This window comes from Berghia stephanieae, chromosome 12 (genome assembly GCF_034508935.2).
Source record: "Berghia stephanieae isolate SIO BIC M18660-M18661 chromosome 12, UCSD_Bste_1.3, whole genome shotgun sequence".
Taxonomy (NCBI): Eukaryota; Metazoa; Mollusca; class Gastropoda; order Nudibranchia; family Aeolidiidae; genus Berghia; species Berghia stephanieae.
Window position 1 is genome coordinate 26,381,025 of NC_088371.1, and position 27,834 is coordinate 26,408,858.

The 27,834-nt window shown below is 37.4% G+C and overlaps 1 protein-coding gene across 1 annotated transcript; it reads right to left on the reverse strand.

Moving 5' to 3' along the window:
- Window positions 1–27,834, reverse strand: LOC144957516 (molybdenum cofactor sulfurase-like). Its single transcript, XM_078888845.1, is given in 18 exon segments — window positions 1–710; window positions 1,891–1,995; window positions 3,038–3,147; window positions 3,772–3,924; window positions 5,573–5,709; window positions 6,717–6,804; window positions 8,448–8,610; window positions 12,473–12,618; window positions 13,770–14,118; window positions 15,545–15,661; window positions 16,558–16,757; window positions 17,912–17,988; window positions 19,950–20,073; window positions 21,089–21,240; window positions 22,075–22,441; window positions 23,035–23,141; window positions 24,496–24,652; window positions 27,647–27,834. Coding segments are annotated over 18 exon segments (2,697 nt in total). The 5' UTR covers window positions 27,702–27,834; the 3' UTR covers window positions 1–620.

The window sequence follows — 27,834 nt, forward strand, 5'->3', positions numbered from 1 at the left end:
TTTCTTCTTTCTAGACTCTGTCCCACTCTCATCACTCATTCATTTCTGCTGCCATTTACATTCATATGTTTAACGACTGCAAATTATGGCTGGTTACTAGTAAATCTGTTTATATATACGTCTACCATATCTTATTTTTGATTGGTTGATCTATGGATTGTGTATCAATTCAGGGATAAATATGTTACAGTTATAGTGAATGACATAATCAGTCGGACGGTGAAAAGGTTTGATCTGAGATATTGTCAAGTTTAGTTAGAAGGTCAATTTTTATCAAAAATGAGTTCTTGTCGTAAATGATTAAATCAACCCTTTTTGTACATCTTCGGGAAATATCAAAGCTTAATTTCACTTCTAAATATTTTTTACAGCTAGTCAAGTTGAAAAAGTATGAAATTTGAGAAAATACCTTTGGATACCTTTCCCATATATCTGACCATAACTTCATGAAAATTCACCCGATTTAATTCAAATAAGGATTAAAATGCTCTGGGAAGCATCAGAAAATGCAAAAAAATGCAAATCCAACATTTTCACCTTCCGACTGATTATGTCATACACTGACACATATATTACAGCAGATCATGTTGAGTAGTACAGAGGGGTTACAACATTTTGAATCACAACACTATGATGACGTCTCCAACTTTGACTATCTGCTTGTCACCATCGGTGGGAGGAATCATGCGTGAATGGACGCCGAATGGAACCTAAGGGATGACAAAATATCAAAGCGAAAAATTGAAAAGCAGGCATTGGTACAAGGTAATAATTTGACAATGTATGTATGACACGGTGCCAGACAAAGCAGAGGGAAAAATACGGTACACACTGAATTTAAGGATGCCGAATTCCAGCACTTTCTGCAATTTGGAACGCAAGAGCTGAATGACTGAATTTTGTCTATATACTCAGATTCTAGCACACTTTGGCTTCTCCCAAGAATGCGCTAGAATCCAGCAATTACTATATAAGAAAAAATCATCTCAAAAACATCAAATCATCTCCTTTGAGATTCAATCTTTACTTAAAGCAGCTGATTTCTTTTGGAATGATTTTTGTCATTTTTTCACGCCTTTCCAGATGACAATACCAGACCTGCCTCCAATTACAAAAAATCCATAGAATTACGAACCTTTGGCTCCAATTTCAGAACTTCAATTAAAACTTAATGAAAATGAAAGTTGATGCCAGACTTAAAATTTTAAAGGATTTTGAAGTGTTATAATGCTCGTGAAGGTAAATTGTTGATTTTTAAAGTTAAGTATAGAGAGCATAATAATCATCTCCTAAAAATTACGAATAATTAATTTTACATGTAGGCAGGTCTGCAATACAGTACAACAGCAGGGGACAGTGTGGCTCAGCCGTTCAGCCATGCTTCATACCCAAAAAGCACCGAGTTCGATCACCAGCCGCTGAGCTGTGTGGCCTTGAGCAAGTCAAGTCACCTAGCCCTAGCTCAATTTGCGGCGCTGCACTGCGGCTGACGCCTGGGTTATTCCAGTCTTCCCTTGGAATAGACCCTAGAGACAAATTTCCCCTATGGGATGAATGAAAGGAATTTAAAAACATCCACTATTCTCAGTGTCATTACATTTAGCCTGAGGTAACACTTCTATGCGAGAATTAAAGGTGGTATATAAAGGAAAAACAGTTGAATCACTTAGGGGTTTATCAAACGATTCATGCTTGGTTTTCATCTTCAGTTTGTGAGACAATTTCCTTCATTTCTTCTTTCTGCTCCTTTTGTCCTTCTTATACTTCCTTCTCCTAATCCTCCTTTTCCTCCAGCATATTGATGTGATGATAATGATGAAAAAAAAAAATAATAACGATATGGTGATAATAACAAGGATCCACTGTATAAACGCACAAATGTCAAATTACCTTTTTCCCTCTCCACATGGCAAGCGTCCTGAGAGGTTCTCGACTTTTCTCAGCCTTGGTCTGGTCCATGCAAATCATGGAGCATCTGGAGCAAACGTTCTGGCACTGGGATATGGATAGATTGAAAATAAATGAAATACTCTATATGCACTATATACAATGCAACTGTTGCTGTTTGAAGCTCAAAAAGGAAACAATAATAATAATAACAATAATAATAATAACAATACTACTACTACTACTATTACTACTACTACTACTACTACTACTACTACTACTACTACTACTACTACTACTACTACTACTACTACTACTACTACTACTACTACTACTACTACTACTACTACTACTACTACTACTAATAATAATAATAATAATAATAATAATAATAATAATGAATTTATATAGCACCTAGTTCCAATCCAAATTGCTCAGTGGCGCTTTAGTTCTACACATCATATATCATACACATATAAAAATAACATCATAAGAATAGAAGAGAAATTGAAAAAGGGTGCATGAAATAGTGCTAGTCAAAACTGAAAAAAGAATATGAGAAAAAAAAACATTCCAAAAAATTAGCCTGCCACGACTAAGGATCACACCTCAGACCCCCTGGGACCTACATGCAATGGTAGCCCGTATTGATATCAGTACATCCGACTGGTAATCAGAAGGTATGGGGTTGTTTGATTTCTAGTCGAAGCAGGCCGGTTTTTCTCTCTGACTTGTCTGGCACTGACCGTTTCATACAAATCTTTTCAGATTTATATCTTACACCAGTGCCTGCTCACAAATTTGTCAATTTGATATCTATATAATAGAAGCTTCAGAAACAAACTACTAAGCAACAGCAATACAATTGTTCCCCCAAGTCCTTAATATCAATGAGGGGAAGGGGAAGGGGGGGGGGGGGATGATCCATTAATTAATTACAAATCTTGGAGACAGCACGATTGTTTCCCTTTGATTATTGCATTTCTGCAGTCAAAATGCGTCATAATTTTTCTATCTCCAGAATACCACACACAGACATCCAGCAACACTGGTATACTACTATGTATCTATTTCCTTAAGTAAAACACATCACTGATATTACATGCATTAAAGTGTAAACATAACTAAACAATGGAGTCATACTCCTTACCACAACTGTGTTGTCACCAACTTGGAGAGAAGTCCACTCTTCCTCCTCAAAAGCTCCTCCTCCATCCACCACCAAATTGCCACGGAATCGAAGAACCATGTTGTCTTCAGCTGGAAATATTCACAAATCAAACAAACCAGAATCCATAAGTTGGTAATTGTTTTATGATTGATTAATAAGGAAAGACCTCACCCAGCAGTTGGATTCATAGTACAAATAATTGATTCAAGAGATGTAGAGTGTTAGTGGTGACCAGATGGGTCTCAATGATTGCAAAACTTCGGCCCTGAAGTCAAATGAATGAGTTAGGCATTAAATACACTTTTATCGACTCATTACCTTACTTGCCACATATCCACTTCAATTCAAGTAGCACAACAGGTCTCATTAATTCACTCAACAAAATGAACAACTGGTTGTAGGCAAAGATGGAAATTGTAAGAGTGCTGTTATAAAAAACGTGTTTTATAGTCGACTTGCAAATATATAATTGCTTCCGAGCACGTTCGGTGGGAAGGGGTGCTATAGAAATTACGCATTATTATTGTTATCATTATTATATATAATGGAAATGGAACTTTAGTTCAATATATGCTATTGGGGTAGTGAATGAAAGATTGAACAATGCACAGATCATGGTGAAATGTGAAATATGCTAAAATAAATCATATACAATTATTTTGTGTTTATGTTTATCTAAAATACCAGTCGTTTATACTTTTTAAACAACTTACATATGTCTTGAGGTGCTGTTGGCATCATAGAACCCTCAGCCTCATCCACATGACCCAGGGCAGCCATCTTGGATTGCAGCGCCCTCACACTGGCACGGTTGAGTAACAGCATCTGAGACTCATTGGCCAGTGACAGACGCTGGTCGCTTTTTGCTGTATGAGGAAAATTTAATAAATAGTGGACGTTGAACAAGCTGATTTCATCCAGATCAGCTTTAATTTTCTTCAGTGACACCACACTTAAACAGTCCCAAGCATCCAATCAACTGTTTTTTGTTGCTGTATTATAAATATGGTCACTTTCTTAGCTTTGTTCTCTAGTGATATGACACTGGGCTTCACCACGTAACCCCTCTCAGACGTATAATGGATGGTGCCCCAAGTATGCGTTAATAAGCTGACTCCAGACAAGGTTACACATACGAGATGGAAGTCAACTTTGAAAAAATTCAGTCCCTCGTAAGAGTGGGGACGTCGTCTTCTTGAAACTGATAGAGAAGTTGCCAAGCTTCTGTATTATCATGAGGAGATACTGGGTGGCTGCAAACAGATTAAGGTCAAACAGTGGCCACCCTACATCAGTGGGGACTTTCCACTTGTCCGACACGTATACATTACACATGGCAACATTAGGTGAGTTGTTTTCATTCTTCAAGACAACACAAAGGCAGAAAAATTGGGCGACAAACTTATTGGAATGATAGAAAATGGGTATATAGCATTAGTAAAAATTAAAACACATTGGATAGAACTTTTTGAACACAGTATAGAAGACCATTACTATCAATGATATACCTCTACAACTTTACAAGCTTTTATGCTCCTGCCCGTGTGTGTGTGTATGTGTGTGTGTGTGTGTGTGTGTGTGTAGGGGTGTGTGGAAGTGTGCGTGTAAGTAATGGAGAGTATGTTTTGGTTTTTGTAACTGTTATTTAGATATTTATATCATCTATCATTTTGATGTTTTCAGTACTTTGTGGGATGATTTAGTGGCTGAATGATTGAATCAAAAAATTTTTCATTTTATAACGTGAGCATTTATATAGTGCAATAACCACTAGACCTGCCAACTTGAAAAGTAAAAAATTCGTAGGTTGTAGGAGTTATAAAATAGAAATTGCTATAGTTAACTTTATAAATCAACAATTTATTTTATGCAAGGATTTAATAGTAACACTTCAAAACCTTAAAATTATGTAGTCTGGCTTTAACTTTTATTTGCAATAAGTTTTAATGAATTTCGTATTTCTATGAATTGTTCGTAGTAGGAGGAAGGTCTGATCCACTTGAAGTGCTCAAGGCGCTTTACAAGAATGTTGGACATGGTGTAAGTCCCTCCTTATATTAAAGAGAAATAAAATGGTTCCTTCAGGAGCAAAACTAATAATTTATATTTTTCATCATCTCTTTATTCAAGTAACTTTCCAAAATATCTAGTAGTCCCTGATATAATTATAATAACATTTGAGACGATGGGAAAATTCTAACTATAATAATAGAGAGCAACTTGAGTAGTTTATCACAGCTTCTGTAGCATCAAACTGACATTACCTTTAGACGGGATGCTGGTCTGTTGTACAAAAATACAGAACCAGCTACCCTAATCATGTTGAGTGGACGGATGGTTTAGAGAAAAATGACTGTATTCATTGATCCTAATGTGTTTGACTAAGAAATGAATGCTTTATCTTAAAAGCTATGGATCGACACACAAATAAAACTAGCAAAATATAACATACAAAAACTAAATTTCAAGAAAAAATAAATGCTTTGATCTTTCCTTTCCTTGTAATTTTCTCACCTTCTTCAGTCCCCTTGTCCTTTTGTTTGCTGGTGCGAGTGTCCTGACTTAGCTGTCGAAGTAATCGAATACCAGGCCTCAACAAAGCATTGGTCAGTCAGTCGGCTACTGCATCACCACAGTCAAACGTGTTCACTCTGGGGAAAAAACAACGAAATGTAAGTTTTTATATTATGCAATATCCACTTCATGTGCTCAAGCACTTTACAGGGGGATCTTTAGTCAATAAAAAAAAATTCGAAATTATGCCCTTAAAATTTTTTTAAAAGGATTTTATGGAGCTTGCAACACATTTAGGTCATATCAACGCCAGTAAAAAGGAAGAAAATTGGATAGTAAAGACATTTTTGATGTACCATGAAAAGGAATTGAAGAAAAAGTAAGACAAAGAGGAATGGTTCAAATAGGTAACCTTGAGCAAGTCACGTTGCCCTAGCTCAATTTGCAGCGCTGCACTGCGGCTGATACCTAGATTATCCAGTCTTCCCTTAGAATAGACCCTAGAGAAAAATTTCCCCTATGGGATGAATAAAGGGAATTTTATTTTTGTATTTATTTTTTAATGCGCCTTACTCAGGGTCACATTGCGGTATTATGTCTGCTTGATTTTGATGCCAAAAGAGAATTAACAGTCAAGACGATGATTCTTGGGTTAAGATTTTATGCTTCAAGGACGAAAAAGACTATTAAAAAACTCCCTTTATTCATCTCATGGTTGAAATTTGTCTTTAGGCTAGGGTCCATTCCAAGGGAAGATTGGAATAACCCAGGTGTCAGCCGCAGTGCAAGTGCTGCGGGTATTTGAACCCGGTACTTTTTGAGTGCGAAGCAAAAACCGTACTGCTGTTTCTTTACGTTTCCAGCCAGTCTGTCAGGGAATCCATCATTTTCGCTCTGTCTTCCATGGCTCTCTTTTCTGTTAACCTTCCAGTCACACTCAGTTTTTCCAAGTCCCTCTCTTCTCATCACAGGTTCTAGGAATTTTGCCTGCCGTTTATTTATTGTGTCAACTACTTTTCTTTTCCACCTAGCCTCTTTCAGAACATCCTCATTTCTCTTTTAACTGTCCACGGAATACGGAGCACATTTGATATATCATTTGTTTTTATTGTTGATAAAAGAAAAAGACATATGCCATCCTTACCTGTCTCCACACACTTTATTGTTACACAAATTCGCCATGGCCTTTGCTTCTTCCTCCTGATCCAAAGACAATTCAAACGGAGTGTTTCCTGAAAAATTATGCAAGTCAAAGTGATATTTAAGCTGCTAGAAGCTGTGGACTGTAAAAAGTAATGAACAAAAATCCATTACTTAAAAACCTGGATAGACGGCATGTGCTTATTTTTTCTCCAGGTATTTGTAAGACCTGCTTTAGAATACAGCAGCAGCATATGGGACCCAATCACATCAACATCGATCAATAAGATAGAAAATGGATTCCCCTATCAAAGAGTGTACAGGGTTATTAAGTCATATAAAATCAAGTTATTTTTTGTTTTATTTTAAACATATATTTATTTATATATCTATTTATTTACTTATTTATTTATCTAATTATTATTATTTTTTTTTAATGTATTGTTTTTTTTTGTTTTTGTTTTTTAATTTACTATACCTGTTTATTGTTGTATTTAAAAGATGGAGATAAATTTAAATTGGCAAACTAACGAAAAACATTGGGTGTCTCCCATTCCTGAGGTTAAAAAAACAAAAAATAAATAAGATAGAAATGATTCAAAGAAGGGCCATTTGATTTGTCTGTCATGACTGCACCCAACAACACAGTGTAAAAGACACGATGGAGCATTATTGAACGGAGAAAGATGCAAAAGCTCAGTAAGTTGTTCAAGGGCTGACAGGGAATCACCACCATCCCTATTAACAAATTAAAAAACCACAGAAGAAAAGAAAATGCACATGCACTGCCATATTCCAGAATCAATGTTCACAAACAGTCGTTCTTCCCCAGTACCATTTACGCATGGAACAGCATCCCTGAAAATGTCAGAGCAACCAAAAACCCGACAATATTCTATAGTTATCTCGAAAGGTTTAAATTACATGGTTTAAATGAATATTACATCAATGCCACCCCACCACAGCTAGTTTTGTCAATCTTCATCACATGAAGCTGCAACTATTTTGTTTGGATCGGATTGGATTGGAAGAAGGAAAAAAAAAATGATGATAAAAATTGATAAATATTTTCAAAAGTTTGAGCCTTGTCAATACTTTTGTCTGACAGTCAGTCACACATATCTGTTCCACTTTTCCATTTTATTATAAATCATAATATTTTACAGTCAATGTTGAAGAAATCAAATCAAATATCCACACTTACTAAGCACATATCCATGCTTTTGTTATGCTGCTGCACATGTGAAAAGAAATAATACTTAAAATGTACAACTAGGTTAAAAAAAATATTCGTAAGTTTTACACCGCAATAACATCATTCCAATTGAAAATCATAAGAATTACTTCATTGGGGCTATGTGATTTTATGGTATGACACTCGCTTTCGGATCAGACAGTCCTGGGTTTGAGCCTCACTCAATGCAAAGTTGAGTCCTTGGAAAAGGATCTTTACTGACATCCTCTCACCGCACTCATTTAAGCAAAATTACAAACGACACGTCCCCTTCCTGCTCCTTAAGTCAACACCCCAATGAAACAGTAACACATCTCTCGAAGACCTGAGATGCAAATACATTCCTCCCACCAAATCCAAGCATCAGTAACACACTGTATAGTCACCTGGAACAACTACAAAAGACGTCTAAATTCTACGTCATGGCACGAGACTGAAGGGCTAGAGCTCAGGTGGTCGCTGGTTTGGATAAGTAAGTAAGGCAGTATACATCAGTTGTACCTGGAAAGTTGAGAGTGAGTGTCCGCTTGGCCAGGTCAATGACTGGACTGATTAGACAAATCTTGGGTTCCCTCCTCTGTCCTAGAGTGACCCCCGAGTCAGATACCAACACCCACTCACGGTCATACAGGAACCCCCTGGTACCCATCTGCCACTCTGTCACCTGGATGAAGGGAGGTAGATGTATAAGAGATGTTGTTAGTTGGGAGGAAAATGACAGTGGTGGCATTTAAGTGTTCATATTGTTGTTGTTGCTGCTGCTGCTGCTGTTGTTGCTGCTGATGGAGGGGGTGGTTGGATGATGCATTATTTAAGATCATCTCAGTCCCAACTTCTCTAAAGGTTCCCACTTGTGCGGAGCGGTCCCAAGCATGTTTAGGACCGCCGGTTCTCCGGTCCCTGGGAAATGTGAACCGCATGGACCGGTTCGAACCGGTTCTTTTTCGACATTGGCAAATCACAAGGCGTCATTGTGACCGTCATACGTTAGGAACCGGTCCTGCAGTAGATGGCTGTCGAACCGCTAAGTGTAAGTGAGAGCGGAGAAGATGTGTTGCCTCAAAACTAGTGCCGCGCTGAAGACCGGTCTGGACCGGCGGTCCCACGGTCTTTTAGCTGTGAACCGGAGACCGGTCCCATAGGGGAAGACCGGCGGCGGTCCTCACTTCTTATCACCTTCGGTCTCGCGCCATAGTCTACTACTTCCCCAGCGATTCGTTGACCCCTCTTCTCTAATGGGTTATTGTTTGAAATGTATGTGACTACTAAAGATGTGTGTGTTTGTGTGTGTGTGTGTGTGTGTGTGTGTCGAACCTAGCAAGTAGCAAATCCGATTTTTTGTTTTCTTTTGTCCATCTCTTGTCACCACTCCTTTCTATCGCAGTGTTGTCATTTAAAATAATACAATAATATTAAAATTTCGTTTGGTGTTTTACTAATCAAATAATATGAGTTTCATTAGTTTCTTCCTTCCAAAAAACCCAGTTATAACGTCTGAATTTTAAAAAAGTCCAATAGAATATTTGGGGACCCCAATAGCTCAGTTGATAGAGCAGTCTCTTTATACGCAAAGGGCCAGAGATCGATCCCGGGTGCAGTCGAGTTTTTTTCTGAATCCCTGTCTACTCAGCAATGAATGGGTAGCTGAGTTTGTTAGATCTGGCGAAAAGTCACCATCGACCCCTCTTATTACCTCATCCACCCCCTCTTATTATAACTTCACGTCTCTCTCTTACTCTTCAATGCTCGCTGCCCTCTAATGTGTGTGTGGGGGGGGGGGGGGGGGGGGGGGGGAGGGGGGGGGGGTAGGAGTTGCGTGTGTGTATCAACGCCACGAACAACTCAATCAACGCCTTGGGCGATACCATTATCTCCGTTAATGGGGATAAATTTCAAATTTTTTTAAATTATCGAAGTAACAATGAAGTACGGTGAGCAAATAAAGAAGGCATCACCCCTCTTCTCTAATTAGGTTACAATTTGAAATGAGTGTGACTACTCCGTGTGTTTTACTCCTGTAGACCACGGTTTTCATCGTGTAGCGGTCTTTAACGGTTCAAGAATGAACGATCCCACGGTCTCAAAGGTCAAACCGGTTCGAATTTCCAACAGTCTCTCAGGAATGTTCAATGTCGAAAATGACCGGTCCTTGCGGTCTTCATTTCTCAAGGACTGTAGGACCGTGGTCCATAAGCTTGCCAAGGACCGCCCCGCACTACTAAAAACATGAAAATAGTGCTATAACACTATCCATTAAGCATGTGTTTGTGTGTGTGTGTGTGTGTGTGTGTGCGTGTGTGTGTGTCTGCGAAAATTGATGGAGCGGGTCGGGTCAATGTTAGGGAGTGAAAGGAAAATGGATTGTTAATATTTTGTGTCTGTGACATGCTGGACCAAAAGTATGGGAAGTGGGAAGAGTTTGTTTTGATTTTTTAATAATTTTTTTTGGGGGGGGGTTGTTGTTGTCTCCATTCCTTTTTTCTCTTTTTGTGCGGCTATGTGGTCTTGTGGTATGACACTCGCTTTCGGATCGGAATGTCCTGGGTTCGAGCCTCGCTCGGCGCCTAGTTTAGTCCTTGCAAGACTCTTTACTCACATCCTATCACTGTACTCAGGTGTAAAATGAGTACCTGGTCGTCAACATTGTTGTCTCTGTCGGAAAAAATTGTAACATCGCCTAACAGGCATCATGTCTCGTTCTACATGTTACGTGTTGCTATTAGTCAGGGATCCGTTGTAAAGCGCTTTGAGCACATTTAGTGGATATTGCGCTATATAAAAGCTCACGTTTTTGTTTCTTTTTTAATAAAAAAAAATTATGTCTTTGGATAGGACGCCGTCTATCCCAAAGTACTTTTCGCCAGATCTAACAAGCCCAGCTACCCATTCACTGCTGAATAGACAGAGATCAGAAGAAAAAAAAGCTTGACTGCACCCGGGATCAATCTCTGGCCCCTTGCGTGTAAAGAGAGTGCTCTATCAACTGAGCTATCGGGCCCCCCCAAATAATCTAATGGTGGTTTTTAAAAATACAGACGTTATAATTGTTATTTTTGAAGAAAGCTATAGTATGTGAAACGTATCATTTGATTAGTTTTTGTTTGTTTGTTGCTTTAGGTCTCTTCCAACACAATTGAGGTTATATGAGAGACCGCTGAAACAAAAAAACAAGCAATCTAACAAAAATAGTACAAATGTAAATCAAAATCATAACCTAAAGATATCATAAGCTAAATTATAAATAACCAAGAACAAACAGGCAGAAGATTCACAGAAAAAAAAATATCCCCTGTCAAAAAAACAATCACAAACCAAAGAAGCAGGATAGGCTAGTAAAGAGAAGAAACGACATCACTATCGGATCGTACACCCATGCAAACATCATAGGTATATGATTCAAGGGTGATGCTCCCATCCAACCACCCGTATCATTTGATTAGTTAAAACACCAAATGAAATACAAATATTATTGTATCAGCAAATGACACCAATGCGATAGAAAGGAGTGGTGACAACAGATAGCCATAAGAAAAAAAATCGGACCAGCTAGGTTCGAAACACACAAACGAACACACACATACACACAAACACACATCTTATAGTAGTCACATTCATTTCAAAGAATAACCCATTAGAGAAGAGGGGTGATGTCGTCAAAATAGATCATAGTCATTGCGATCATTAGTGTGTAGTAAATTAGGAAATTTACCCCGAGTAATGGAATCGTCCAAGGCGTCTCGCGGCCCCTCTTACCCCACCACACACACAAGAGAGGGTATATGCAAGAGGGGGTTGGTGCGATTTATTAAGTGGGATGGGTGGTTAGGCGAACAACCTAGGCAAAATTACAGAGAAAAGGCAGTTAAGAAACTAGAATCGCTGGGACCGTGCAAATAGAAAGATAAGAAGTGAGGATAATAACGTTCGGTTCAACTGTTCGGCCAATGGTTCGTCAGCTTCGGACCGGTCCTCCGGTCCCAGCTAAGGAACCGTGAGACCGGTTCTTGGGACCGGTCCTCAGCGCGGCACTAGTTCCCACATCAAAATCCACTTTTGGTAAAAAAGCCTTTTCATCCATTGCTCCATGCCTATGGAACGCACTCAGTCCTCGGACAAAGTCCTGTAAAAATTTATCATCTTCCAGGAAATGTCTGAAAACTGAGTTGTTCCGTAAGGCTTATTTTTTATGAAATAGTGTATTCATGCTTATTATGTTGTGTCATGATTTTTCCCCCTATTCTTTCTATTATGTAAAGCGTAGCAGAGCACGATAAACGTGGACGTACATAAATTGGCCCTACATAAATTCATTATTTATTTATTATGAATAAAATATCTCCCTCCCTTCTTCTCTCTCTCTCTCTCCCCCCCCCCCCCCCCCCCTCCACACAAACCTCACCCTAAATAACAAAAACCCACAAACTCTCACTTCCACACACAAACTAACACAACTAAACACATACACACACTATATATACATACACACAAAAAGACAGGTACAGTCATAAATGGAGGTCCTCATGTACCCTGAAAGCCCCACAAGATTTGAGGGGATAGAGAAAGATGTCCGTCACCAGCCTCTCCCCACACACTGGCCTCTTCCTCCTACCCATGCCAGCCTCACAACCAGTGGCAAGTGATGACGTCACATTCTGATCAACACCGTCATCACCTGAAATGGAAAAAAAATCTTTCTTACATTTTCAATCAAAATTGTGACCTGCCACCTCCAAACAGTATTTTAGATGCTGGAAAATTGAACTTACAGAGCATTTATAAAAACTGGAGCCAATATCCACTAAACGTGACCAAAGAGATTTGTTTGCTTTTGTTTTTAAGGGTTTTACGGCGCTTGCAACACATGAAGGTCATATCAGCACCAGTAAAAGGAAGAAAATGGGATAGTAAAAAGTTCTCGATTTACAATTAAAGCACCCAAGAAAAGGAAACACAAAGGGGAATTTGTTCAAATAGGAAACAGATGTAGATTCTAAGAACACACTATCAAAGTACTTAGTTCTAGATCACCTAAAAGTCTCATCCAGACACAAAGCACAGGCCCCCACTAAGAGGAATACACTCACATGTTTACAAATCATATATAATATGTAATTAAAACATAATACAGTGCATAATAGAGAAAAGATTTATAAGACAAAAAATATAATCTCCCAAAACTCTAACTATACATTTGACTGTTTCCCTCCCAGCTAGGGTATCCGGCCAGGACCTGGACAAAACCAAGTAATCTCATTCCAAGACAAAGACAGAAAGCATATTGGAAAACAGATACAGGGAGAGAAGACACAGTAAGTACCTCCCTACCCACTATGGGTGGTCAGGAACCCCACCCAGTCAAAGCGCTTTATAAGGGATCACTAGTTAACAGACAAACTAAACATGCAGGATGAGACAAAACGCCTATTAGGCGATATTACATTTTTGTCGCACAGAGACACTATTGTGAATGGCCAGATATTCATTTTACACCTCAGTATGATGAGAGAATGTGAGTAAAGAGCCTTTCCAAGGACTCAACAATGCACTGCTCAAAGCAGGTCTCAAACCCCGGGCTTTCCTGTCTAAAGGCGAGAGTCATTCCACTAGACCACATAGCTGCACTTATAGATTAAAATATGAAACAAGAGTAACATTTTTACTTTTTCAAATAGAAGGAGTCTATATTCTGTATATATTGGTATATATTTTGCTACCTAAAAGCTCATGTTGTTTTTTTGTTTGTTTTATTTCATGAATTTTGAAAAAAGTTAGGGCATAGCTAACATGGATTTAAAAGCAATCTTTTTTCATTCAAACACTAACCTCTCATTCCAACTTGATGTCCAGGTTTATTCACATTGTAAGGCACTTTTCCACCGTCCTCAACTTTCTTATTACTTTTTAACGATACAAGAACATCGCCATCATCACCACCAACAACAACATCCTCTTCCACCTTATCCTTCTCCATTGCCGCATTCCTCCCTTCCTGATACCACTCGGGATAGGGAAAGTTGGGCATGGGACTGACGTCTTCCAGGAAACTGTCTGTGATAAACCTGAGACAGGTTTTAGCATCGTCCAGAGTTGACATGTATCCGAACGAAATACGAACAGCCCCTGTAGGACGGCCGTCAATCAGATCCATGTTGTCTCCGCACACATGTCCTGCCTGAGGAGAGATAAGTGGTAAGGTGAGATCTCTCTGTCTCTCTCTAACACATATTAATCCCCTCCCCCCGTCTCCCTACACTCTATCTCTCTCTCACATAAACAAACACACACATTCTCTTTATTACTTGCTCTCTCTCTCTCTCTCTCTCTCTATCTCTCTCTCTCTCTCTCTCACACACACAAACACATAAATATATATATTATACAAATGAACAAAACAGTATGTCAAGTTGCTAACAACAAAAGAGATTGAATTGTATAAAAAAAAATATTTAAAGACCATTATTATCATTCTCTACAATCAATATAATATTATCGATCAAAACGTCTTTATACTGTTGTTGTTATGATAGGCATTAAAAAACAGACAAAAAAAAAAATTAAATAAACATTCTGCACCCCAAAGTTTTTTTCTATTATTAATAGTTCAAAATACCAGCTATAATATGAACGAATTGAACTAGAATGTTTAGTTAAAAATATTTAAAGTATGATGAAAAAGACAAAAATAGGTTGACATTTTATTGCACAAGTACTTAAAACCAATAAATGTTAGACACAACCATGACATTTTATTGTACCAGTACATAAAACCAATATTTGTGTAAGACACAAGCCTAGGGTGATAGTTATAATCACGTATGGACAGCAAGAAATGGAAATTTGCTTTCATATGATCTGTGAGGGAAACAAAACATTTTGAAACACATTGAGCATGGTAAAACCATGGAAATGCACTATATGTACGACATATTTATCTTTATAGCTTTCTTTATCTATTAATGCAATCTTTTATTCATATACTTATTGCGGCTATGTGGTTTTGTGGTATGATACTCTCTTTCGGATTGGAAAGTCCTGGGTTTGAGCCTCACTGGCGCATAGTTGAGTCCTCAGAAAAGGCTCTTTACTCACATTCTCTCACCTTACTCAGGTGTAAAATGAGTACCTTAACAGTTCTCTCTCTGTCAGAAGAAAATGTAATATCGCCAAACAGGCGTTATGTCTTGTTCTACTTGTTACGTGTTGTTGTTGATAAGGGATCCTTTGTAAAGCAATTTGAGCACATTTAGTGGAAATTGCACTATATTTAAAAAAAAATTAATTTAAAAAGCTAATGATTTATTTAATCATTTATGAAGAGTAAAAATAGAATCAGCTCAATTCCCCTTCCTGGAAATGACAGGAAAACTTACATCAAAGTTGTCCTTAATCATCTGACAGGAAAACTTACATCAAAGTTGTCCTTAATCATCTGACAGGAAAACTTACATCAAAGTTGTCCTTAATCATCTGACAGGAAAACTTACATCAAAGTTGTCCTTAATCATCTGAGAGGAAAACTTACATCAAAGTTGTCCTTAATCATCTAACAGGAAAACTTACATCAAAGTTGTCCTTAATCATCTGACAGGAAAACTTACATCAAAGTTGTCCTTAATCATCTGAGAGGAAATGTGTAAATATTTCTGACACGCCCCGATGTTACAGAAGCAGCCAGTGCGTAAGTGGACGTCGTGTAGCTGGGCAAACTTGTCTACCTGTAGAGGAAATCAAGCAATAAAAGTTAATGGAGTTAACCCTGACTTCATGAATAGATAGCACGTCTTTCAGAGCCATTCGGCCCATGGAGCCGGAGTTTATCCCGGTTTCTATAGCATGAAACAGATAATAGAAATTGCTTGCTATTCTTTGGATAGGACGCTAGTCTATTGCAAAGTACTTTCCACCAAATCTAACACTCAGCTACCCATTCACTGATGCGTGGAAAGGAGGGGGGGGGGGTGTGTGTCGGAAAAAAATTTCGACTGCACCCGGGATCGATCTCGGTTCCTTTGCGTGTGAAGCGAGTGCTCTACCAACTGAGCTATCACGACCCCCCATCATGGACAGATAGAGGTGAAATAATGTGTTAAAGATTAGGGTTTGTAAAATGCAAGTATGCAACATCTGAGATATACGAGTAACACATATTATCTGAATCAATAAATTCTTAACAATTCATAATACAACTCACCTGCTTCCCTAAAGTATATTAAAAAACAAAAAAACAAAATACAAACAAACAAAAAAGGGAGGGGGGGGGGGGGGGGGGGGATAAAGTGTAGTTACTTATTTTTTAAAAATAAAGTAATAAATCATTTTTTTTTTACAAATTGGAATGGGAGGGGAGAAGTTAAGAGTGCATCAACTTTTTGTGTGAATCTAAAAATTCTTATATTCAACAACATACTCAACTATTACCCATGAGTGATAGAAAGGTAAATATATTGAATCGTGTTGGATACAAATATGGTACGAATAGTGCTCGACATGTAGCAATGGAGCAAATTATTATTTTAATATCTACCACAATGTTGGAGTCAGTTAAAAGGTAAATATATATATATTTTCTTTTTTTAAGGAGGGGAGGGGAGATAATTGAGTGAAGTCTCACCTCAGCATATCCAATATACTTGCCATCAGCTCTCTGGAGGTTAAAGGTCACAATGCCACCCTGATCCCTAGGATTATGGAACTGCAAGTCACCGTAGACGTGTGCTAATAGTTGGCCATTGCCATGTCGTAGGTGTGTAAGCTGGTGATGGAAGTACTGGGTGACACAGAACACATGAGATGACACAGCCACCATACCTCCTGTTTGGGGGAGACATAATTTACAATTTTTAAAAAGATATATATTAAATAAAAACCCAAAAGCAATTCCAAAAGTTCATTTAAGGGAGATCAATTTCTCCCAGTAGATAACATTAATCTATGAGAAAAAAAACAACAAAACTTTTAATCAGGTGAGATAAATAAAAAAAATAATAAATTCCCTTTATTCATCCCTAAGGGAAAATTTTCTTTAGGATCTATTCCACAGGAAGACTGGAATAACCCAGGCATCAGCCGCAGTGCAGCACTGCAAAGTGAGCTAAGGCTAGGTGATTTGCTCAAGGCCACACAAAGCAGTGGGTAGTTGAACTCTGTACCTTGCATATATGAAGCAAAGACCACACCGCTGAGCCACGTTGTCCCTTTAGATAGTCAGGTGATTGTCTTTCCATCTGGAAGACTCAGGTCTGAGCAACGCTTTGACATCTCATATTTTCCCTCAACAAGAAACTTTGCCCCTGTTGCTCACTTTTGAAGAGCTGCACTGGACATCTCAATATTACTGACATGTCCGTTTAAAAAAATAATTTTGCAAGCTAAAAACAGCAAAATTTGCAAAAAAATTTGTAAAAATTTGCGATTAATTTTCCTAAAACCCTTAATTAGATCATGAAAGAGAAAGGTATTTGTTTGTTTTTAAGGGTTCCACGGCGCTTGCAACAAATGTAAGGTCATATCAGCACCAGTAAAAAGGAAGAAAGTGGGATAGTAAAAAAGAAATTACTCCTTTTTAATTATCTCTCACATTCTAAACGAGCTATCAAATAAAAATAAAAAATTCGTCCTTTTTTTTTCTTTGCAAAATCTCGAAAATTTGAAAAAAAAACAAAAAAAAAACTGCCATGCCAGATATTAACTCATAATAGATCCTGAAGAAAAATTTACACTGAGATTGAATATGAAAAAAAGAGAATTCTATTCATCATTTATAAATATATTTATCTATTTCTTCTTTCTTTTCTTCTACTTCTTCTTCTTGTTATTGATTGAGTATAACTTAATGACGATGAAGATGATGCCATTGATAAAGAGAACGATGAATAATGAAGATGAAATTGATGATGACGATAATGATGATGATGAGGATGATAATATAATCATAAAGGTAATGTTGATGTTGACCACTATCTAACCTGCCAGTTTTTGTATGGTATCCAGTCCATGCCTCAGACATATAATATTAAGGAAGGGAAGAGTACCGTCCTCAAACCTGGAATAAAAAATAAAATGACTCAATCATCTATTTTTAGATAACAGCTGCTACTTGAATTGTAACCTTGGTTTTTAGATAGTTTTTTTTTATATAGTACACTATTAACTAGATATTCAAAACGTTTTACAATGTGTCCAAATCCAAGAGCAACATTTAAAACGTGAGGCAAGACATGATGCCTATATGATGCTGTTACAATTCTTTTATGAACAAAGACAATCCTGTTACCAGCCAGGTACTTACTTTATTCATGAGTAGAGTGAGAGAATATTTAAACAGTCTTTTCCAAAGACTTGACTTTATGCTGCCCACAGTGGGGCTTGAAGCTAACAGTCATGCCACGAGTCATGTGCGGCTATGTGAATGTGGTCTTGTGGTATGACACTCACTTTCAGATTGTATGGTCCTGAGTTCGAGCCTCGCTCGGTGCATAGTTGAGTCCTTCTCTCATCATACTCAGGTGTAATATGAGTAACTGGCTGTTAACAGCATTGTCTATGTCAGAAAAAATTGTAATACCGCCTAACAGACGTCATGTTCCGTCCGAAGTGTTAAGAGTTGCTGTTGGCTAGGGTGCCCTTGTAAAGTGCTTTGAGTATGTTTAGTGGATATTGCGCTTTATAAAAGCTCCAAAAAAAAAAAAAGTCACACAACCTTGGAGTGAACATCAAAATAGAGAAGGAAATAGTCCCCTATAGCCATGAAACCCATAGAACTGAATGTATACAGCTATATCTGTAGCCTTAAATAGACATTAGCAATAATTGCTCATTATTCTTTGGGCAGGACCTTCACCTATCACACAATACTTTTTTGCCGGATCTAAAAGACCTTGCTACCAAATCACTGCGGGTTGAGTGGAGGGCCAGAAAAAAATATTGACTGATCCAGGATAAATAAATGTTTGTGAGCTGAGAGCTTTACCAACTGTGTAGCTATGTGGTTTTGTGGTATGATACTTGCTTTTGAATCAGATGGTCTTGGGTTCAAGCCTCGCTCGGCGCATAGTTGAGTCCTTGGAAAAGACTGCTCATATTCTCTCATTGTACTCGGTTGTAAAATGAGTACCTGGCCGTTAACAGCATTGTCTCTGTTCGAAAAATTGTAATACCGCCGAACAAGCGTCATGTCCCGTCCTAAGTGTTAAGTGTTGCTGTTGGCCAGGGAGCCCTTGTAAAGCGCTTTGAGCATGTTTAGTGGATATTGCGCTATATAAAAGCTCAAAAACAAAAACAAAAAAAAGTCACATGACCTTGGAGTGAACATCAAAATAGAGAAGGAAATAGTCCCTTATAGCCATAAAGCCCACGGGACTGAATTTATACCACTATATATATATAGCCTATAATTAGCAATAATTGTTTATTATTCTTTGGGCAGGACATTCACCTGTCACAAAATACTATTTTTTACCAGATCTAAAAGACCTTGCTACCAAATCACTGCAGACCAACTGAGCAAGTGGGATCTCCGAGATAAATATAGCTTTTGGCTTGTTCTTGTAATACGTCTATGGTATGGCTGATTTACTTCTGTTCTTTGCATGTTGTTCAGGGCTGCCCAGTTGAAATTTCAAAAATTCATAGTTTCCAAGGAAAAATAGAAAACAATTTGCCCTCAGCAGTCCTGAATATAGGTTCCACGGAATTAAACTTTCCTTCTCAACAAAATAGGTAGGTCAAATTCTATAAGTTAAGACAAAAATTAAATTTTAAGTATCAGGTTCACCTGATGTGTACTTATTTGCAGGTCTGATAACCCAAATCATTATAGGCTCATTGTTGTAATGGAAAACTCAAAAAAATAAAGCAAAATATTGTCCATGACAACAATGTTGAACTAGGCCCATATTTTCATTCGCATGTCAGACCTGCATATATGTACACATTGGGTTCACCCCATCATTATACCATTGAGAGATGATAGGTCACATTAAATTCAGCAAATACAAGGCATACCTATCATGCAGAGACTTCCGAAAGATCTGGAATGGTTCTTTGGCTGTACTGGCTGCCACACTCCCCCCTCCAAAATATCCCTTGGTCAACAGATGACTGGCTCGACGATGAACTAGAAGAGCCCCTGGAAAAAATGAACAAATTGTAGATTGATAAAAACCCAAAGCACAGTATGAGTGTAACATACAAAAATGAACATAACTGATTCGATAATTAACAAAATACTAATCATGGAATGGTTCAGGTTCAAAACCCTTGTTCAGCCAATATAAAGGCAGATGAAATGTTAAAATATCACAAAAAATCCAAACAGATGGCAGATCAATACTTAATATGTAGGACAATATATGACACTTATATTTAGCCCAAAATCCACTAAACATGCTCAAAGCGCTTTACAAGGGGGCCCTACCGAAAAGCAACATTTAACATGTAGGACGAAACATGACGTCTGTTAAGCAATATTATATTTTTTTTCCGGACAGAGAAAATGCTGTTAATGGCCAGCTTCTCATTTTATACCTGAATACGGTGAGAGAATTTGAGAAATAGCCCTTTTCAAGGAATCAACTATGAGCCACTGGGGATGTGAACCCAAGACCGTCTGATTCGGAGGCGAGTAGTGTCATGCTAGACCACATAGCCGGATGCATTCACCAGAATATAGTGAGATAATGAAAAAAACCCCCAAGAAACTAGAGCTTCTATATAGGGCAATATCCACTAAAATGTGCTCAAAGCGCTTTACAAATGGGTCCCTGACCAACAGCAACACGCAACATGTAGAACGAGACATGACGCCTGTTAGATGATATTACAATTTATCCGACAGAGACAACGTTGTTGACAGCCAGGTACTCATTTTACACCTGAATCTACGGTAAGAGAATGTGAGTAAAGAGTCTTTTCCAAGGACTTAACTATACTCTGAGCAAGTGAGGCTCGAACCCAGGACCTTCTGATCCAAAAGCGAGTGTCATACCACAAGACCGCATAGCCGCACAATACTGAGAGTAAGAGGTCTTTTCCAAGAATTCAGCCTTACGCCCCCACATCGGAAATCAACTGGGGATAAACAGGCCCAAAGATGAGTGTCATACAACAAGATCACAGAGTGCCTTGAGTTCATTCACACCTACCCAGACCAGTCGGATAGCCAAAGATCTTGTAGAAGGAAACTGTGACAAAATCCGGTTTGATCTGGTCCAAGTGTAGAGGGGATGTGCTCACAAATGATGCAGCATCCAGGAGGACATACCAAGATGACTTGCTGGTTGGAGGAGAAGCTTGGCTGAAGGAATGATGCGGTAATAACAATATTAATAATAATAATAATAAAAAATAATGATTATAAAAATAATAATAATAATAAATAATAATATATAATAATAATAATAATAATAAAAATAATAATAATAATAATAATAATAATAATAATAATAATAATAATCATAATAATAATAATAATGATGATGATGATGATGATGATGATGATGATGATGATGATGATGATGGTCATGATGATAATAATAACCATAAAAATAATATTTATAAAAACAACCACATGCAAAAAAGGAAACAAGAGAATTGTGAAGGTGACCTCAAGCAAAAGATCACAAAGTCCTTCATTGCCCGGTGAAAATCCTTGTGGTGATTACACAACAATCCTAAGACCAAAAGAAGAATTCAAAGACAAATTCCAGTTGGAGATGCTGCTGCTACTTCTACTGATACTGCTATTACTGCTACTACTACTGCTTCTATGACTACTATCATTACTACTACTAGTACTACTATTACTACTACTACTACTTCTATGACTACTATCACGACTACTACTACTAATGCTACTACAACTAATACTACTACTACTACTCTACTATAAATACTACTACTACTACTACTACTACTACTACTACTACTACTACTACTACTACTACTACTATAAATACTACCACTATTACTACTCTACTCATACAAATACTACTACTATTACTACTACTACTACCACCACCTCTACTACTACTACTACCACCTCTACTACTACTACTACAACTACTACTATTATTACTGGCCAATGACCCCTTGTCTAAAGTTTTTATCTTGAACAACAACAAATACTCACCCAGGAAATGACTCGGATAATTCCAGTCCATGAGCTTGAATTTGTTCGATCCAAGAAAATGGGTATCTCCTTCCACTGAAATTTGACTGGGCTGGATATGCGAAGAGGGATGCTGTAGTCTTTGATGATGATGATGATGATGATGATGATGATGATGATGATGTTAATGTTTCTTCTGTCCTGCCAATCTTCAAGTGTGAGTTTCGCAAAGCCTTTGACAAGGCTGTCTCGAGTTCCCCTTCATCAAGGCAAACTGATGGCACTCCAGATTTGGTCAATTGACCTCGCATGCCCTGGACAGACGTGTGGTTGTCTTCTAGAAAACAAAATGTGCCACAGTTTTTGCCATCAATGCTGTTGTCACAATCTGAATGGAAAATAACGAGAAATATAATCAATTGTGACCGAACAGTTAAACCTGGTATTATATCCCAATGAATTAGATGAGGAAAATTGAGTTTAAAATCAAAACAATCCACATTAAAAAAATTATATAGTGCATTATCCACTAAAAATTTTCAAAGCGTTTTAAAAAAGTGCCCTGACCAACAGCAACACGTAACATATAGAACAAGAAAACGAGTGTCATACCACAAGACCACATCTATTTTAGTTAAAATTTAACCAATTTAGTTCAAAACTCAAAATTAAGAATCTATACTGCCATAATATCGTTTTTAGGTGGCTGGTCATAATTGATGATATAGGATAAAATTGATAAGGAATAAAAATTATTACTTTTCAACAATATCTTTAGTACTCAATAACTTTTCTGTAGACATTTTAGTTCAAATAACAACTAGAGAAAACCAAACTGTTAGGATAAGCTAGAGAATAGAAAACGATTCAAAGAAAAGAAAAAAAAGTGTCCTTTAGACCACGTGTAGGACAAAAATCAGTAATGGTGCTTAGTTTACTTAATGATGTGAATGATTATCTATTATTATTCTCCTCACTTACTGCTATTGAAATTGAAATTATCAGCAACCATCTTCAAAGCAGCGGTACAGCCAGAAGTAAATATCAGGCTATATTCATCTGGTGACGCACCAAAGAAACGGAGTAATCTGTAGACAAAGAAAATCAATAGAATATGATTAATTTGGAAAAACCAATAACATTAAGATTTAACACATTTATAATCCCTCAGGGGATGCCTAGAGGGCAGTAGTATCTTATTAGGGAGTGTGATAAAAATAATTAAAAAAACAACAACCTGTGTTCAATGTACTTGAGGCAATGATAAATAATTATAACAAAGTGGAATAGAAGCTTTAATTTAATTTACTAAGACAAATTAAGTGGACAACTCTGCTTTCCCTTTTGCAAACATATGTAAATGTTGCTGCTCGAATCTCGAAGAAATAAATAACAATGTGAAATTGAATGTAAGCTTCAATTAAATATAATGGATGTTTCAGGTTTCCCCATTTATCAACAAAACAGGATGAATGAAACCCTACAGACGAATGAGATAATGTGGTAGTGACGTTGTTAAGATGAATAAACAAAAACATTGAAGGGCAGGAAATAGTATGCTCCTTTGTAAGGAAGCACAAATTAAAATAGAACAATAGATATTTATAAAAGGTGTGCAATCAAAAGAGGGGAGTGAGGGAGTAATGTGTAATGTAGTATAGAAAGTGAAATAAAACAAAATGTAGACTATTGTTGGAAAATAAATGCAATGGAATTGTAAACAAAACATGATGAATGAGACACTCCAGATGAATAAGAAATGCCAATAGATCCTCTTTCATCTTGTTTTGTTGTTGAAGGGGAAACCTGAAAAGTCCACATTTTTTGTCTTTATTAATTAAATTGAAGTTTCATTCTTTTTCATAGTTATTATTATTTCCTTTTTCAAACTTCCAGCGACTACATTTGTATTGAGGCAGTGATGAAAAACTCTATCGAATCAATGATTCCATTTACAATGGAGTAAAATTGACATTGATAAGATTTAAATTCTTTTACGAAGCAATTCTCTTTTACATTCCATTATCTCCCCACAGACAATCCCTACCACATCTATTCTTGATTGATATTTCTTGCCCTGTGTCAAAATCAGTAACTGGTCCTCATAATATTTTCTTGGAATTTTTATCTTCTGAAACCAGGAGAGGGAATCATTAATTATTCATTTGGGAGAGCAAAGAATTGAAAAATGTATGTCTCAGTTTCAATCTGGGATAAATCAGATTTTTTTAGGGCTCTCTGTTTTTCCAGAAGCAAACGCAAACGGGTTGAAAGTATAAATTAACCTAGCAAAAGATGATTTAAGTCATCCAATGTATGTTTTATCCAAGAAAATTTTATTATTGATTTTTACAACAAAAGCCAGAATGAATTCAAACTCCATGTACTTCGATGACCATTAAAGTTACACCTTCATACTTTTTCGATTGAGTTTTAACTAACCTGTATCTTATCTGGTCAACAGAGTCTGTGGCCAGCTTGCTAGAGTAGTGATGAGAATGGGGATTGCCATAAAGATTAGAGGTCAAATCCTTGTGGATGGCATCCATCTGGCTCTTGCAGAACAAGGTAGTCCCGCTGTGGTCCACATATGTGGCATCTGGGTAAAAATGAACGTCAATTAACCCTTTTAATAGCAAGACTGGATTTTTCACAAATATTGGATTATTTATTTTGATAGAACTGCAAATATAACTGTTTTCACCAAGAAACTGAGCTTGAGCTTTTACATAGTGTGGCATCCATTATATGTCTGTTTTAAGGATATGTGGAATATCCAGCATTACAAAAATGGTGTAACAAAGTCACATAGATGCAGCTTTTTAATATATTGGACCTGCTTTTATTCATTCATTTTAAAAAGATTATAAGAGTTATCATGAAACATTAACGTTATGTGCTAAATGAAATAACCCTTATCTTGGTCTAAAGAGATTATCGATTCATTTGAACATGCAAAGAAATCCATAGCGAATGCCATTTTACTTCCACGTCCAAACATAAATGATAAACTAGCATTGTCTTGTGCATCAGATCTTGCAGTTGGTGCCGTTTTGGAGCAGTTTGTCAAAGGATCGTGGAAACCCCTGGCATTTTTCATTAAGCAGTTATGCCATGCAGAATGCAAATAGTACATTTGATCAGGAATCAGTAGCACTGTATTCTGCCATTCGCCATTTCCATTTTATGTTAGAAGGAAGACCATTCACCGCTTACTCTAATCACAAGCCCTTGGTGGAGGCAATGCCAAAATCAACAGAAGCATGGTCAGCTCATCAACAACAACAATTATTGTACATCTCTGGATTCACGACTGACATACAACACATGTCAGGATTGTCGGGGGGCAGCTTGGCTCATCAGTATGGTCTTTGCTTCATTCCCGAAAGGTACCGAGTTCGATCACCCACCGGTGTGCTGTGTGGCCTTGAGCAAGTCACCTCGCCCTAGTTCAATTTGCGGCACTGCACTGCGGCTGATGCCTGGGTTATTCCATTTTTTCCTTGGAATAGATCCTAGAGACAAATTAACCCTATGGGATGAATAAAGGGAATTTAATTTAATTTATTTATTAAATATGGTAGCAAATTGTCTCTCTTGACCTTCAATAGGCAATGTAATACTTTAAATTGAATAAGTGGCAATGGCTAAGGCACAAACCGAAAGTAAAGAACTTCAAGACTACTTAACAACAGGTACAAGTCTTTTGGTAAAGTCGATTGCAGTTTCTGTTGCTGGTCCAGATCTTTTCTGAGATGTTTCAACAGGTCGTGCTCGACCTATCATTCCAAATGTCAAATATTTTTTAACATCTACAATCTGGCTCACCCGGGTGTTCGAACGACCGGCATCTTATCTCTGACAAATTCGTTTGAAAAGGTTTAAATAAGGAAATTAACAAATGGTTGAGGGAACGTATTCATTGCCAAACGTCAAAAGTTCACAAGCATATAATACACATGATCCGCTCGAACATTTCACTGTCCTTGAACATAATTTTAGTCATTTACACATAGACATCGTTGGACCATTACCATAATCTGGTGGATATTCTTATATGACCATTATTGATCGAACATGTTGGCTTGAAGCCATTCCGTTGAAGGAAACAACAGCTAGTCAAAATCTCTCATACAGGTATGGATTTCCCGTTTTGGAGAACCTGTTGATATAAACATATGATCGTGGCCCCCAGTTCACATCAGCTTTGTGGAAAGAAATGCGATGCAACTCGGGATGTAGCTCCACAGAACTACTACTTTTCATCCGATCGCTAATGGCCTAATTGAACATTTTCACAGAACTAAAAAATACACTCAAATCTCGCCTAACAGGACCCAAATGGCTGGACGAATTACCGTGGCACTCTTAGGCATTATAACATCACTAAAAGAGGGTCTTGGTGTGTCCCCTGCTGTGAAGTTTACGGTGAATGAATCAATGTACCAGGAGAATTCGTTTCTTCACATGCAGATCCAAAACCACCTCCAAATATACTAGAATCGACACAAACAAACGACAAGTCCCTTTCTACAAAGCAAACAACACGTCATGGTGAACGCTCATCTTTCGTGCCTCCAAATTTCAGATCCACCAAATTCATGTTTGTTCGAAAGGATGCTCATCATACTCCACTAGAATGACCATGCAAGGGACCATTCCGGAAACAAAACATTTCTGGTTGACATTGATGGACAAGAGGAGCAAATCTCCATCGATCGACTAAAGTCTGCATATGTGGATCTTGAAGGAAATGTTCTTTGTGCTCACACTCCATGCCGTGGAAAACCTCCCAGAGTTCATGCGCAGATTTCATCTCGTAACTGGTGATAACCTCATTAGGGGGGAGCTGTGTAGCGAACAATAGTTTTCACACCACACACATTACATTTATGCAACTATATCAGCACCACCAAAAAACAAAAATAAAAAGTTACAGAATATTTTTCTTTTTAGGATCATCCTTTCATAAAGAGTTTCAGTAAAAAACTGCCTTTCTATTACTATCATTTACAAGCTACTCTTCATAATATCCCATAATTTTATTTCAGACTTATCAAATCTGACTGCATTCTTTTTATTATATAATAATTGGATAATTTCACATAAAAATATCCTTGATTTGGCAACAGTTTTAGAAACTGATTCCTTTTTGACATGATTAATTGGTCATTTTATTTTGGCACAGATTAAAAACAAATTGTCTGACATCTCGCTTTTGCAACATAAAACATTTGGCTAACATAAATATCAGTAAAATTTCTAATCTCGGCAGAAATCAAGTCTTTGAGTCATTAGCTGATTCACATAATCATTAATGAATGCAAGAATTATGTTTTAATTCGTTTTTAGAATATGTGTCAGTTGGTTTGACTTCGACCCCCCCCCCCCCCCCCCCCCCCCCCCTAAAATACAAAAAAAAAAAAAAAACAACAACAAAACAAACAAACAAAAAAAAAAAAATCAAAAAAAAAAATCAGTGTGCAAATGCCCATGTCAAAAAAAAAAAAAAAAAAAAAAAAAAAATCGGTGTGCAAAGGCAAAGGTCTATGTTTATGCCTCGTTTGAGACGGGGCTATGCTCTACAACTTACCAGTGAGACTAGGGAATTCTTTTCCCCTCGATATATCCAACGAAAAATTGTACATGTTACTTATCTTAAAAATCAAATTATTTCAAATTCAACAAAACATTAGTTTTTCGCCTTGAACCGAGAACCACACAGCAGTCAAGGTTTGGTCACAATCTCTGACCCCTAAAAAAAGTGCTTTTTCATGGAAT